This window comes from Carcharhinus amblyrhynchos, chromosome 26 (assembly GCF_965287045.1).
Source record: "Carcharhinus amblyrhynchos chromosome 26, sCarAmb.v2.hapA, whole genome shotgun sequence".
NCBI lineage: Eukaryota > Metazoa > Chordata > Chondrichthyes > Carcharhiniformes > Carcharhinidae > Carcharhinus > Carcharhinus amblyrhynchos.
Window position 1 is genome coordinate 28,049,156 of NC_137349.1, and position 16,412 is coordinate 28,065,567.

Sequence of the window (16,412 nt, forward strand, 5' to 3'; positions counted from 1 at the left end):
GGTCCAGTGGGCCTCGGGACGTTTTCCAAAATCTTTAGTAGTGTTTTAGCTGAGGGTTGACTAAGACCTTGTACAATGACAAGATTGTATGCTTATTCCTTGATATTCATTATTGATCATAATCCTGAAAGCTTCAGTTGACTTAGCACACATCACCTTTTTTGCGAAGTAGGGAGGAAAGTGTTCTCAATGGTCAATGGTATGTCATACAATGATGAATATATTTCTTCTACTCTCTGACTGTATGGAATAATACAAAAGCCCCAAAATAATAATTCTTTTAAACTTGGATAGTCTGGCAAAAGGTAGTATTGCTTTGATGCTTGCACAAAGCATTGTTATCACTAGATGGATCTATTTGCGTATAGTATGTTTTGCTGGACATCGCAAAATGCTTGATGAAGTTTTTTTTTTGAAGCATAGTCACTGCTGGGATATGGTAGCAAACTGCATTTGGCAAGCTCCCACAAACTGAACAGCAATGTCATAATGAGAAGATTATATGATGTTTATTGAAGTGCATAAATTGGCCAATAACTTATTTCAATAGCATGTCACACATCTAGAATGCTTTCCTCCCCATTTCCTAATAACTTTTGCTCAAACTGCACCATGTGTTCTTTTGCATCTGCCCAGTCAGAGGTAGCCTTGGCTTAACATATAAGACATACTAATTGACAGTACAGAGTCCCTCCATAATAGTGTCAGTCTTGGTTTTTGCTCAAGATTTGGAGTCAGCCTTAAGATTGAAGGGAAAGCATCTACCAACTGAGCCAAAGTTGGTGCAATAGATTAGTACTAACTTGCCAAATCTTCCCACAGTTAATTTTGTTTAAAATGGAGTGGCCCAATCTTTTATTCTGTTTAAGATAATTGGTCAAATTGAAAGAATTGCCATTAGTGTCAGCTCAGTAGACCTGCATGATACACTGTGAGGATGTGGTACCAAGCTACTTATTGACTTGGATTCTTGATAGCTGACCAGCAGATGTATAGACTTCTCCGTCAGAGAATAGTGTAGAAAACTGGCTTTTTGGTTTGGTGTGATGAAAGCTAAACATCATGAATGGATTTTTGGGCATGTGAAGCACATTCATGCACAGTACAAACAGAATATTTAACTTTATGGATTTTTTTTTTAAAAATTATGCTTAAAGGAGTGGTACTGGATCAAGGGCAAGTAGATCTGTAGTGTTTTAATATTGAAGATATGAGCCATTAATTATCATCTTTTTGGGAGGTTTACTGACTTATCCAATGTTGGTGGGGTGGGCATGATGTGGTGGAGGGGGAAAGAAAGCATAAAGGCCTTCATAATATAGCCACAGGTTTTTTTCCATTCAGAAGTGGTTTTACAAAGAACAATACTGCACAGGAAACAGGCCCTTTGGCCCAACGAGCCCGTGCTGCCATTTGAATGTGGATATAATAAACTATTTCTTTGAGGAAGCAAATGTAAATGTTCTGGCTGCAAAATTCAAAGTTATTGAATTTTAATAAAATAATCCAAAAGGATGAGCTAAATTATGACTTTTTTAAATAAGGCCTTATTCCCCATCTTGTTTTATACAGTAATTCTTGTGACCTGAGTGAAACCAATGATGATTGCTTCGAAGATAATGAATGGATCCCTCCAAACTCCAATACAATACAAAAAATAATCGCTCAAGTTGAATTTTACTTGTCTGATGAAAACCTGGCAGTGGATAGTTTTTTACTAAAGCACATGAAAAGGAATAAAATGGGTTACATCAGCATTAAACTTCTCACTTCATTCAAAAAGGTAAGCATTTTCCCATTGGAATCAAATCTTTAACATTAAGATAAGTGCTTGAATAAGAGCAATATTAATGGTCATAGAGAAGGTCTTGTGAGGTAAATATTGTACAGACTTGGAAAGTGACAATATTGTAGCATTCTTGTGTTTCTAGTTCTATGTCAGGCATGATGGAGCATGTCAACCTCTTGAGTTGGTTTGCTTGCTTTATTTGGCACTCTAGGTTTGAATTTAGATTAATCACTCCAAATAGAATTAAATCAAAGTATGCACATTTTACACAGTAGTATTGCTGCTGAAGATTGTGTGAACTTTGAGTTTTATTGATACCACTTCTTCTGGCGATGCATCTCCCTCCTTCAGGTTACAATTGCCAGTTGATACTGGTGACTAGATTCTGGAATATGGATCATTCCACTTTGGTTGACTCTCAACTTCTGTCAGGGAATTAGGGATGGGCAATAAAATGCTGGCCAGTCAGTGACACTCATGTTGCATGAATGAATTTTTTTTTAAAGTTGCCATAAATTTGCTGTAACTCAGTTTATAAAGTGGTTAAATAGACTTTAACCACTTTCCCCTAAAGATGTTACTTTTAGTGTTTTCAAATTTACAGTGGCAGTTTCAATGCAAGTTTATGATGCTTGCTACAAGCAAGCCTTGGAGTAAAAATAACAAGCAGGTAGTGGTTAAACTTTCCAGGAAATATCCAGCAAGATTGCATGAGAGAGTGTTGATTGGACAGAATATATTAAAGACTAAATAATAAGGAGGGACATACTAGAGTACAAGAGAATGCTTGCTGGAAATATAAAGACAGCAAGATTTTCTACAGACAACTTAAAAAAGTGGGGGAGGAACTAACGGACCATTTGTCCTTTTTTAGCATAGGCAATAAATTCCACAGTGGCTAAATAGAGCTGAGCTCTGAGCCTTTTAGTTGAATTTTATCAGAGTTCCATCTTCAGTGGTGTGAATTGGGGTGTATCACAGCTATAGTTGGAGTTCCCTGCAGGGACCTACCTTTTTGATTTCCTGCACAAATGCCTTGGCCAGTTTGGGAGTGACCAATGTTGGTGTGGCAAGTTGAAGCCAGGTGGGTAGCTTGTGAGATCTGACAAGGAAATGCTTTTTAATGATGGTGTGGTAGTTCCATTTCTGTTGTCACACTGGTCCCGAAAAGAAATAACAGGCATAAATGGTGTGCCACAATATGTGCTGGGTCTTCAACTTTTTTGAAGTTGCTCATTGATACTAGGATAGGTAGGAAAGCAAGTTGTGAAGAGGACATGAGAATTTGTGTGTCTGTCAAGATGTCATCTTAATATTGCTATTTTATCTGCTTCTACCACCACCTCTAGCAGCATATTCGGTTTTTACCACCCTCTGTGTAACTTGAAAACAAAACCTTGCATCACATCTCCTTTAAACTTTGTCCCCAAGTAATGATGTTTCTATCCTGGTGGAAAAAGACTCTGGTTATCCAGACCCCTCATAATTCTATCAGGTTGTCTCTCGGCCTCTGATGTTCAAGTGAAAATAAGCCAAATTTGCCTAACCTTTCCTCGTAGCTAATACCCTCCAAACCAGACGACAACCTGCTAAACATTTTTTGTACCCTGACAAATCTCCTTCTAGTAGTGTTGCCACTAGAAATGTGTGCAATATTCCAAATCTATACAGCTGCAACATGATTTATTGATTTTTTTTTTATATATATATATCCAATGCCCTGACCGATGAAGGCAAGTGTGCTGTATGCCTCCTTGATAGCCTTATCCATTTTGGACCCATCTAAATCCCACTGTATATTAATACTTCTAAGGGTTCTGCTCTTTACTGCCTACTTCTCTCCTTCATTTAAACTTTGCAAAATGCATCATCACCTCTTATGTAATCCACAAACTTACTAATCAGACCACCACCTATTTTCTCCTCAACAACCGGTGTCTCAGCACTGATCCATGCAGAACACTACACAGATCTCCAGTCAGGAAAATGCCCTTTCACTGCTACTTTTGATGACCAAGCCAGTTCTGTATCCATCTTACTGAGTGTGGATCTCATGTGACTTCACCTTCTGTATAGCCTGCCATGAGGGACTTTTCAAAGGCCTTGCTGAAGTCTAGACAACATCCTCTGCGGGCTCCTCTGCCCGCATTGAATTTTTTTGAAAAACGATAAAGATGATTAAGTTTGAGACATGATCTCCTCCCCCAAGAAAGCCATCCTGCCTATTGCTAATTAGTCCATATTTCACCAAATGTGAGTATTCTCCAATAATTTCCCTACCATGGATATAAGGCTCACTGACCTGTAATTTACCAGATTATCTCTGATGCTTTTTGTTGATGGGGGCTCTCTTTTAAGGCTGTGTGGCTAAAACTTGAGCTAATTCTAAGACATGATTTTATTGACTAAACTGTAGAATAGGAGAATGACCTAAAGAAGCCCTGCACTCCAGGTAGAGAATGTGGGCAGCCCAGTATCACTCTGAAAAACAATGCCTCTGTGCAATTGTATACTTCCCACCTTTTCTGGTAGGCATAATCCAATAAACAATACAAATCAGTCATCAATCCTCCAGTCCTCTGAGACCTCTCTTGTGATTAGAGAGGATACAAAGATTGTGTACAAGGCCCCAGCAATTTCCTCCCCCAGCATTCTGGGGATCCAATTGGGTCCCAGGTACTTGTCTGATGCTTTTCTTAACATTTTTATATGTCAACATGCCCTAGAATATCAACATACTCATCATCCACCACATCCTTCTCCTTTGTGAATATTGATTTTAAGTATTTAAGGACCTCACCCACTTTCTCCAGTTCCACATATGATAAATTCCCTCCTTTTTGTCCTTGTTGACAAAGCCATTTCCTGAGCCATCAGCTTGCTCCTCTGTGTATTAAATGCCTTGGGAATTTTCCTTAACCTGGTTTGCCAAGGACATAGTTTTAGTCCTCCTAACTCCTTGTTTAACTTATTTTTTTGAGGGCTCTGTCTATCTTCAGTTTCCTACACCATGTGTATTCCTCTTTTATTTTTGACTAAACTTGTAATTTCTTTTGTCATCCAATGTTCCCAAATATCTTGCCATCCTTATCTTTTTCACAGAAACATGCTGGTCCTGAACTCTAACTGGCTTTAAAAGATTCCCACATGACTGATGTAGATTTACCCCCCCCATTGCCAACCCCAACCTACATTCTCCAGTTCATGCCTCATATTGTCATAGTTAGCCTTCCCCAGTTTAGTACTTGAATCTGAGGACTACTATTGTCCTTATTCATAAGCAACTTAAAATTTATGGAATTATGGTCACTTCCCAAAATGCTCATACTGAAATTTCAATTGCCTGACCGAGCTTGATCTCCATTATCAGGCATAGGATGGCCCCTTCTCCAGTTGGACTATTTACAGTTTGCGTCAAGAAATCTCCCTGGACATACCTAACAAATTTTCCTTCACCCAAGTAGCTGTAATAGCTAGAACATCATAGTTGTATGCTCTGTTGCCCGTCATATTCCTCGCAGTAAAACAAATACATTTCAGATTGCCAGTCCCACACATTCAGTAATATTCTTCTTAGTCTTACTGGCCTTGGTCTCCAACAACTCCTGTCATTTCACTTGCTGACTTATTGTTCTGGTTTCCACACTCCTTACCACACTGGTTTAAACCATCCTGAATGACACTAACAAACCTCCCTGTCAGGATATTCATACCTCTCCAGTTTAGGTGCAACCTGTCCTTGTACCGATCCCACATGCCTTGGAAGATATCCCAATGATCCACGTATCTGAAGCCCTTCCTCTTCTTACAGCTCTTTAGCCACATTTAACTGTACTATCTTCATATTCCTAGCCTTGGGGAACGATCCTGAGATTACAACCCAAGAGGTACTGCTTTTCAATTTGCTATCCAACTCCATTTGAGGGACCATCACAACCTCTGGCTGCTTGCCCTCCCTTTAATGAATATTCCACAGCTGCTTAGACTCCTTGATCCCAGCACTAGGGAGGCAACACATCACCCTGGAGACTTGCAATTACAGAAACACCAATCTGTGCCCCTGAATACAGGTCCTCTTTTTCTACTGCACTTTGAACCTCCCTGCTGTACAACAGAGCCAGCTGTCACCATCCCCTGATGGGCAGTCCTGCCCCTTACATCCTCCAAGAGTATCCAAAGCAATATATTTGTTAGAGAGGGAAATAGTCACAGGGGACTCTTGCACTGTCTGCCTACCCCTCCTGCCTATTCTAGTGGTCACCTATCTATCTGCCTGAACTTTGGGGTACAATCATGTCTCTAAATTTCCTGTCCATGATGCTTTCCACCCATTACATATGCCACAGTGTCCAACTGTCATTCCAACCCATCCATGTGGTCTGATAAGCAACTGGATACACATCCCGCAGGTGTAGTCATCTGGGACGTTCAAACTCTGATTTCCCACATTTTGCAGGAGAAACATGCTGCCCCATTACCATTTTTACCCTATAATTACTATTTATGGCTGACTAGATGGCCCTGAATGTTAGATTCTCACTCCTTTTAACAAAAAAAAATACACTTCTGTAAATATTAGTCTAGGTCCTACTATAAATCCCAGTACTGTACTAATCTATCACTAGCCTAAATCTTTTATTTTTATTCTATGTGGGGGGAGAAAATAAATTTCAGACTGAATCCAATTCATAGTCCTCACAAGGGACAAACAAGAGCCAAGCTGAGGCATTGCATCCCATCCTGGGCTTGATAAGACACTTTGCCATAGACAAAAGGCTGAGACAACTTTGGAAAATTGCATCAGGAGACGCCTTGGTTTAACTTCATCAGCTACCCTGATCTTTTACTGTACCCTAGCCTGATTGGTGGCTCTCTGCTGCCAAATGAGAACAAATAGCAAAGTCTAAATCCTCAGTCTTCCTCTTGCACACTCCCCAATCTGCTGCTTACTGTCCCAGTGTTGTCCTTTCTCATTCCTCTACATGCTACCTATAGATAGATGGATTGAGTGAGTGGATTAAGATTTGGTAAATGGAGTATAATGTGGGAAAATGTCATCTTCCATTTTGGAAAGAATAAATTATCTAAATGGTTGCAGATTTTGAGATGGAGATATCTGGGTATCCTAGTGCATGAATTGCAAAAGGTTAGTACGCAGGTACAGCAAGTAATTGGGCAAGTTAGAAGTTTTGAAGGGAATTTAATACAAAAGTAGGGACTATGCTCTTGATTTTTAAACTACTTTAATTTTTTAAGAATTCTTTCTCAGGATGTGGGCATTGCTGTCAAGATCAGCTTTTAATGTTCCTCACTAATTGCGTTGGAGAAGGTAGTGGTGAGCTGCCTTCTTGAACCCCTGTAGTCCGTGTTTAGGTACACTCGTAATTCTGTAAGGGAGGGAGTTCCAGAATTTTTAGGCCAAGTGGTCCACTCCAATATGAAACCCCAACTCAAATGTTCAGATTTGTTAGATTCTCATCTGTTGAATTTGAATCTCATTCAGGATTAAATATTTGGATATATTTACTTTCTTTTGACTTGCTGTATCCGTGACAAAAAAAATTCTTCGAAATAAGAACCAGCTAATTTCTTTGGGACTTATCTAGCTTGTGATTTATATCTTTCATACAACCACCAGAATTGCATGCCATCTTTTAGTGAATATGTGCTTAAATTTTAATTCTCATTTAGACATCTTTATCAAAGACAGACATACCTGCATTTCAAATGTCTTGCACTGAGAAGATTTATCAGGAAATATTTAAATAGTTATAGAATTGATCATAGAGAAGGTAATAATTCTGATTGAAATTAATCATTCATTTACAGCAGGTCTTGTAACGCAGCCATGTCTTTTTGGCATAGGTCTCTCTGGCTGAAGTTGAGGGGAATCAAGTATAACAGACTTTGAATATTAATAAAGATTGTAACACGTCACAATCATACCTCAGGAAATGTATTGGCAGTAGGCAGTGATCCACTATAGATTCATCAGTATTATATCAAGTTTAAAAAATTTATACAAACTTGCAATGCACTCTTTTTTTTAAAAAAAAATGTGAAGGGAGTGATTTAATTGAGGTTTAAAATGAAACGGTGGTTACGTAGCTGCTTTGGTTGAAGAACCCAGAACAAAGGAAACCTTTTTTAAATTTAAAACTGAAATCAGGAAAGCTGCTTTATTTCCAACTCTCTCCTTCCCCTTTGCATTATCCATTCCTAACAGTGGTTATCCGAGAATGAGCTACTACCTTTATCATTGTCAAGAAAGTGTTAAGACTGATCCTGTCATGGCAGCTAAGATGATTGAAATGGCTTTGTTTTTATGCTTCCAATAATTATTGAGTAGTTTTCTATATAATGTTTTGCTATCATGTGACTCTTGCATGTGGCTATACTTTTAATGGTTAAATGCCCAGCAATAATAAACACCCATCTGTGTAACACATTCAAATGAGGTGATTGTTGAAAATGTTTACTGAGTTGAGCCTTGTATGTTTTACTTGGGCTGCTAATTCAGCTAGTTTCAACTGTTACAGTTTCCAATTCAAAGAATTTGAAGCAATTACTTGACAACTAGTTAAGTTTGTTAACTTGTCAGTTTTAACAGGTGCAATTGAAGTCAGCTAGGCAAGCAGAATCATAACTTCTGTTTACTGTCTGTTCCAGTTGTTTACGATACTTTGAGTACACAAAGCTAAACTGGTTTCAGTAGGATTCAGATGTTCCCAATTAAAGCTAACTGAACAAGTGGGGATGCCAAGTTATTTCCAATTTACGTGGCTATTCTATTAAAACAATTTTGTGGACTGTTTTTCCCCATAAAAATTGGTAATTGTTATTCTCTGCTGTCTTCAGTATTATCACAGCTTGGTATGGCTCCTGCTCTTTCCAAGACTACAAGAAATTACAAAGGGTCATGAAAGAAATCCAGTCCATCATGCAAACCTGCCCTCCCGCCAAACCTACCACCTTCCACCCCGCCGCTCCCCCCCCCCCCCCCCCCCACCAATCCACTGACTCTATCTACACTTCCTGCTGCCTCAAAAGCAGCCAGCATAATCAAGGATTCCATGCACCCCAGACAAAAAGATACAAAAGTCTGAGGTCACTTGCCAACTGACTCCAACCACTTCTTCCTTACTACCATCAGACTCTTTTGAATGGACAGCAATGACTGTAACATTATAAGAACATAAGAAATAGGAGTAGGCCAACTAGCCCTTCGAGCCTGCCCCGCCATTCAATAAGATCATGGCTGATCTGTCGTGGCTCAGTTCCACATTCCCGCCCTCTCCCCATAACCCTTAATCCCCTCTCTTATCAAAAACCCATCAACCCGCGTCTTAAAAATATTTAGTGAGGTAGCCTCCACCACTTCAACGGGCAGAGAATTCCAGAGATTCACCACCCTTTGAGTGAAGAAGTTCCTCCTCAACTCCATTCCAAACTGCCCCCCCCCCCCCTTATCTTGAGGCTGTGCCCCCTTAGTTCTACTATCCTTTCTGAGCGGGATGAGCCTCTCCACCTCTATCCTATCCTATCCATCCCATTCATCATCTTATATGTCTCAATGAGATCTCCCCTCATTCTTAACTCTAACGAGTACAAGCCTAATTTATTCAGCCTCTCCTCATAGCTCAACTCCAGCATCAGCCTAGTAAACCTCCTCTGCACTCCGTCCATGGCCAAAATATCCTTGCGTAAGTACGGTGCCCAAAACTGCACACAGTACTCCAGCTGCAGCCTCACCAATGCCCTATACAGCCGCAGCAAGACCTCCCTACTTTTATATTCAATCCCCCTCGCAATGAAGGCCAGCATCCCATTCGCCTTCCTGACCACCTGCAAGCTGGGTTTTTGCGACTCATGCACAAGGACCCGGAGGTCCTTCTGCACTGTCGTCTGCTGCAATTTTTCTCCACGTAAGTAATAATCCTTCCTACCATTATTCCTACCAAAGTGGACCACCTCACACTTGCCAACATTAAATTCCATTTGCCATTTCCTGGCCCATTCGCCCAGCCTATCTAGATCCTTCTGTAGACTCTCCCCACCCTCCGCACAATTTGCCTTTCCACCAATCTTGGTGTCATCAGCAAATTTCGACACCCTACACTCGGTTCCCTCCTCCAGATCATCTATATAAATGGTAAATAGCTGTCTGAAAGGTAGGCTTTGTCTATACAGCACTCAAACAATAGTTTCATGTGACAAATCAACTGACACTTTGGGGCTGTCTGACCCAGTTAAGGTATCCAAGATCTAGGGAGAAGCATGTGAGGAGCTGTGCACTATGCAAAAATCAGACTAGCTTTTGACAGCAGGATACTTTGCCAGTTCCTAAATGAATAAGTTCTTATTTAATGGCAGTACAATATGTAAATATTTATTACAAAAAGGGTTTATTTACAATATAAAAGCTCTTCAAAGAGCAGTAATATTTGTCAGCTAAGTATTACAGTATTGCTATTTCAGTAGAAATCAGCAATCCATTGTTAATGTTCCAGAGCCTCCATAATTTTATATGTATTTTGGCATTCCCGATTCCATGGTTTAACCTTGATGCAGAGCTAACAGACTATTTGACTTCTACTAGTTACCTTAAAATTACTGTGCATTTCTAAACAATTGTTTGCCTTGCAGGTGAAATGCTTGACTAAGGACTGGAAGGTAACAGCTTATGCGCTGAATTATTCTAAATTACTAGAAGTCAATCAAGAAGGGACAAAGATTCGGCGAAAAAGTCCAGTACCTGAATTCCTCCTCTCCATACCACCGAGTAAACGTATACTAGCATGGGACCTTTACAAGGATACTCTGGAGAATAATGGTGAAATATGTGGCCATGTAAATCTCATGGAAACAGCAATGAAAATCTTTGGTGCTCATGGTCCAATCAGTTCAATTCGCATCTTGCAGCCAGGTAAGGAAATTCCTGCTGAACTGAAGAAGTATACATTGAAATATCCAGAAGTTGGAACCAAGATTTGCATTTTGGTGGAATATGAATGTTATGAAGGTGCAAAAAAGGCTTATGAAGAACTTGGCAAGAAGCATTGCCATAATGGTGAAAACCTGAAAGTTGTCATTCTGACAGGAAAAGGTACCAAAAAAAAAAATAGCATAGATACAGATGAATCTGATGACTTAAAAAAATCAAATCCCAAAAAACCTTCAAGGCGGCCAGCAAAGAATGAGCAGATGCAACATACTATGGGAGAATTTGTTTACAGTTCTTCAGAATCTGATGGTGCTAATTCACCTGCTTCAGTCCAAAGATATTTGCAGCATAAAATATGTGATGCCTATAATTGCAATAGCCAAATATCAAGCACTGCTTCTTTGTCTCAGTCATGGAGTGACCATTACTGTGGCCTGTGCATTTCCCGCAGAAGCCTAGTTTATCACCAACCATCACCCCTGGCAGATTTTGCAGGGCAAGGAGTTTGGTCTAGTCCAGGTACAAGCCCAGAGTTCACCAAGAAATTCCATGACCATTTGTCAGATAGTGGAAATTGTTCTGGAAGTCCCTGGGTGCAAAGACGCAAGCTAGCTGCCAGTCAGGCTGCCTCTCTAGAAACCAACCAAACAACATATAAGCAGTCAGTAAGGAAGCAGAGTGGTACAGGCCTTCCACCTGGATTGGTCCGTCTTCCTTTTGGCCCAGATGGCACTAAAGGTTTTCATAACAGCATTGGAAGAGGGAGGATAGTTTTAAGGCACTGATTTTATATTTGAAACTAACAACTTGAGACTTGACACCTCATTGCAAAGAGAAGGTTTAATGGCTGTTTATGATAGATGAGTGAATGAAGGATTCGCAATATAGTTTACAGTGAACTGATATGGTGCAAAATTTCTTGCAATTCTGTACTTCCAATGTACCTACACGAAGCTGCATCAATTCTTTGTAGCAGGAATATGTCCTTCAGTTGAAATGTTACATTTTTTTATGGCAATTAGTGTAGCTATGTTTAGTTTCTTAAAATTGAGCTATTACTATCTACTTGTCGTCGTGCTGTACAGAAAATGGAATATGGTGTGTATAAAGTACTGGGAGTACTCTGAAGCAACTTAAAAATTGCTACCCTATAGGGTTGATCATTGTACATGTGACATTGCCTTGCTTACTAACGAATAAATAATTGCATACTGAAGTGTATTGTTCTACAATTCAAGCTAGAGAACATATTCTGGCTGCTGTAATTGGCTGTGATGGGAAAATATTAAATACTAGTTTATGGAGCAATGCAGTAAGTACATCCTAAGAGCTAATCCCAGTTGTGACCTCCATCTGACTGAAGTCTATTTGATGCTACAACAGACATGCAGATTATTTGACCAATTTTAGCTCAGTCATTCAGAAAACACCAACTTGTTTCAGTCTCTCTTACCCACCAACCAATTTTTTCCATTACCTGTTCTGAAAATCCATTTCACATGTTGATCAGCCTCTGAATTAAGGAGCAGTTGGAATGATTGGGAACTTTCAAGTGAATGTTATACAACTGACTTCCTCTGCCTCTTTTCCTTCAATTTTTTTGCATTTTTTCTGAGAATTATTGCAAGGCCAGCATTATTTTGCATCCCTCGTTGTCCTTGAAGATGGTGGTAAGCAACTTTTTTTAAGATAATCATTGCGTCCATCTCAGTAGGTACATCTACAATGATGTTGAAAGGGCATTCCAAAACCCAATGACAAAGAAAGTGGTATATGACTTGGAGGCAAATTTGCAGGTGATGGTACTCCATACATCTTCTGTCTTCACTTTTTCTAGAAAGTGGAGTTCAGGGGCTTGGAAGTTGCTGTTGAAGGACTGTTGGTAAATTGCACAGAAGATGGTGGATGGAATATTGATCAAATGGGCCACTTTTATCCCAGATAGTTTTGAGCATCTTGGTTTTATTCTGCACCCATCCAGGCCAGTGGAGAATACTCTATTGCACTCCTAGCTGATGGTGAATAGCCTTTTGGAGAGTCAAAGTGAGTTACATACATTTTTGTTTGTTTGTTTGTTTGTAACCAAGATGGTGGTATCAGCAGTCTTCACTTCTTCAATGTCAGTCAATAGTGTGTAGTCCTAGAGATCATTTAACATAACCAGCACCATAAAAATTAAGGAAATGAATTGCAGAAGGGGAGGTGGAATGCTAATACCACTAGACTAGAAATCAAGGCCAAAGTTACTTTTTTTAAGGACACTGATTCAAATCCATGCACTAGCGACAGTTCAATTCATAGTCACAGAGATTTCCTTCAGAGGAAACGGGCCCTTCAGCCCAACTTGTCCATGCTGTCCTTTTTTTAAAAATACCCATAAGCTAGTCCCAATTGCTCATATCCCTCTATAACTATCTTACCCTTGTAACTGTATAAATGCTTTTTAAAAGACAAAACTGTACCTGCCTCTGGTAGCTGGTTCTAGCCACTCAAACACCCTCTGTGAAAACATTGCCCCTCTGGACACTTTTGTATATCTTCCCTCTCACCTTAAACCTATGCCCTCTATTTTTAGACTCCTTACCTTTTTTTTTGAGAAAAGATATTGATGACTAAACTGATCTATGCCCCTTTATTATTTTATAGACCTCTGTAAGATAACCCCTAAGCCTCCTATGCACCAGAGAAAATTCCCAATTTATCCAGCCTCTCCTTAAACTCAAACCAAGTCCCAGTAGCATCTGAGTAAATCTTTTCTGTATTCTTTCTAGTTTAATATCCTTTTCTACAATATGGTGACCAGGGCTGTATACAGTATTGCAAGGTCTTGTACAACTTCTTCAAGATATCTTAACTCCTGGTTTCATTGGTCAGAACATTGAATGCTGCCTTCACCACTCTGTCTATCTATGACTCCACTTTCAAGGAGCTACCACTAGGTCTCTTTGTTCTGTAACTGTGTTCCCAACACCCATCATCAACTGAGTAAGTCCTGCCCTCGTTCAATCTACCAAAATACGTCACCTTGCATTTATCTAAATTTAAACTCCATCTGCCATTGTCAGCCCATTAGCCCAATTGATCAAGATCCCATTACAATCCAAGATATCCTTCACTGTCCACTATGGCCACCAATCTTGGTGTCAGCTGCACACTTACTAATCATGCCTGTTACATGGTCATCCAAATCACTAACGCTTAAATGACAAATAATAGTGGACCCAGCATCAGTCCCTGAGGCATACTGCTGGTGGCTTGTGCTACCAAATAAATCTGTTGGACTTTAACCTGGTGTTGTGAGACTTCTTACTGTGCACACTGGGTCACAGGCCTCCAGTTTGAAAAATAACCTTTTTCAACCACCTGCTGGCTTCTGTCATCAAGCCAATTTTTGTATCCATTTAGCTACTGCACCTTGATCCCATGCAACAACCTACCATGTGGTGCCTTGTCAAAGACCTTGTCCTCATTTACTTTCTTGATTACCCCTTCAAAAAAACTCAATTAAATTTTGAGAGACATGAATTTTCCACTCAAAGCCATGCTGATTCTAGAATCCAGGCATCAAATAATGCTGCTAGTTACTGCTTGCTTCCTGACCACACCACCTCTGCCTTTTTCAGCTAATGAATTGGCACTCTATGTTGAACATTGCTTTAGAGGAAGCACTGAGGCTGGAAGGGGCACAGAATCCATCTTGGAGATGGACACTGAAGTCCTGCACCCCAGAGTGCTTGGCAGCACTGCTGCTGGCCAAGTCCTGAAGGACATAACAGCTAAACTTCAATAGGTGGTGAGGAAGCCTACGTGAACAAATCAACTTGACTTTGTTCTTCCCAATCTACCTGCTGCTGATGTACCTGGCTGTGATTTGTATTGGGAGGAGTGACAACTCTCCCCTGTACACTGAGTACCTTCCATATGTTATGTGGAACTACCACTGTACTAAATAGAACAGATCTCCAAACAGGACATCCATGAGATGCTGTTGGTCATCAGCAGAAGAATTGTATACAATAATAGATTAAACCTAAACTCTGCAATCTTGCCACATTCAGTCATAGGTGATGATATCCTATCCCCTTATGGGGAGCTCAGCACATTAGCACAGAAAGTAATACAGAAGCAGTTGCACCCATCTTCAGCCAATGAAAGGTTCCTATCATCAAGGATGTCAGTCTTCAGCCGATATCAAAAAAATATTGACAATAGTACTGAAGACTTGTAATAGAACAACTTAGTTAGAAGCACAACTAACACACTGGCATTGACCAACAAATGTAGAAAGTTGCCCAGGTATGTCCTGTGCACCAAAGCAGGACATATTAACTTTGCTAATTACTGTCCCATCAGCCTACTCTCCTAGCAAAGGGATGGAAGGTGTTGTTGACAGTGCAATCAAGCGGCATGTACATGCCAATAAGTTGCTTATTGATGCTCTGTTTAGGTTTTGCCAGGGCCACTCAGCACCTTGGCCCAAACATGAGGAAAAAGGTGGAATGGAATCTAGGTAAAGTGATGGTGACCACCCTTGACGTCAAGACAATATTTGACTGAATATGGCATCATGGCAAAATGGCACCCAAGTAAATCTGAAGTCAATGAGAATTGAGGGAACATGCTCAAATAGTTGGGGTAATAACTACCAAAATGGAAGATGGTTGCTGTTGGAAGCTAATCAACTTAGATCCATGGCAGGTGTTTCTCTAGATAGTGTTCTAGGTCTGTATGTCTTCAGCTGCTACTTCAATTACCTTCCCTTTGTCATAAGATCAGAAGTGGGTATTTTGACTGCATAAGGAAATGTTCAACACTATTCCAACTCCTCAGAAGAATTGCTCCATATGCAGCAAGACCTGGACAATATGTTGGAAGGCTTGGACTGATGAGTAATATTTAGCACCAAGTTCCGGGCAATAACTATTCCCAATAATAATGAATCTAATCACCTCCCCTTGACTTTCGATGGTATTATCATCGCTGAATCTCCTCCTCCTAAGGTTGCCATTAACCGGAAACTAAACTGAACTAGCCATATAACTTGACTGTTACAGGAGCTGTGTGATAGAATGTATTCCATTTGCCTGGGTGAATGGAGTTCCATCAACACTCACTCTCTGTGACAACTATGTGTATGATCATCAACTCACTGTAGCATCTTCCAAACCCAAGACCTCTCCCTCCTGGAAAGTCAAGGGCAGCAAATGCAAAGGAACATCACCTCCAGGTTGCACACCAACCTGAGAGGCAGCCTACCACCACCTTCTCGAGCAATTGCATGTGTGTAATGAAGCACTGACCTAGTCTACAATACCCACATCCCATAGAAAGTTTTCACACTTGTCTACAAATGGCCTGCATTAGCACAGTGACTGTTCGCCAGGCACGCAAGGATCATAATCCCTGTTGCCAAGGCTCACTTGCAACCCATGTATTGAAAACATTAGTAGCACCCTCATGGAGCAAAGGGCAAGAACATGTGATTAAAATGCTCTGACTCTGCCCTTTAGTATCTGGTCAAATGGTCAGAATGCAGACCACATGTGACTATGACAAACTGGCAGTGGTACACAGCATGTCCCACAGCTAAACAGCCATGTGGTAATCTCATACTGCTCATTATTGGTGTCATACTCTGCAGGTATCTGAACCAGCAGCATCAAATGCCATAGTACCCCA

The 16,412-nt window shown here is 40.3% G+C and overlaps 1 protein-coding gene across 1 annotated transcript in view; it reads left to right on the forward strand.

Annotated features, from left to right (window-relative positions):
- The window catches only part of LOC145358916 (la-related protein 6-like), a 65,321-nt gene extending 53,803 nt beyond the window's left edge, over positions 1–11,518 (forward strand). The window contains exons 5-6 of the mRNA XM_080213291.1: positions 1,573–1,783; positions 10,436–11,518. Of these exons, the coding sequence (XP_080069417.1) occupies positions 1,573–1,783; positions 10,436–11,518 (1,294 nt within the window). The remainder of the gene's footprint in view (positions 1–1,572; positions 1,784–10,435) is intronic.
- The last annotated feature ends 4,894 nt before the right edge of the window (positions 11,519–16,412 follow it).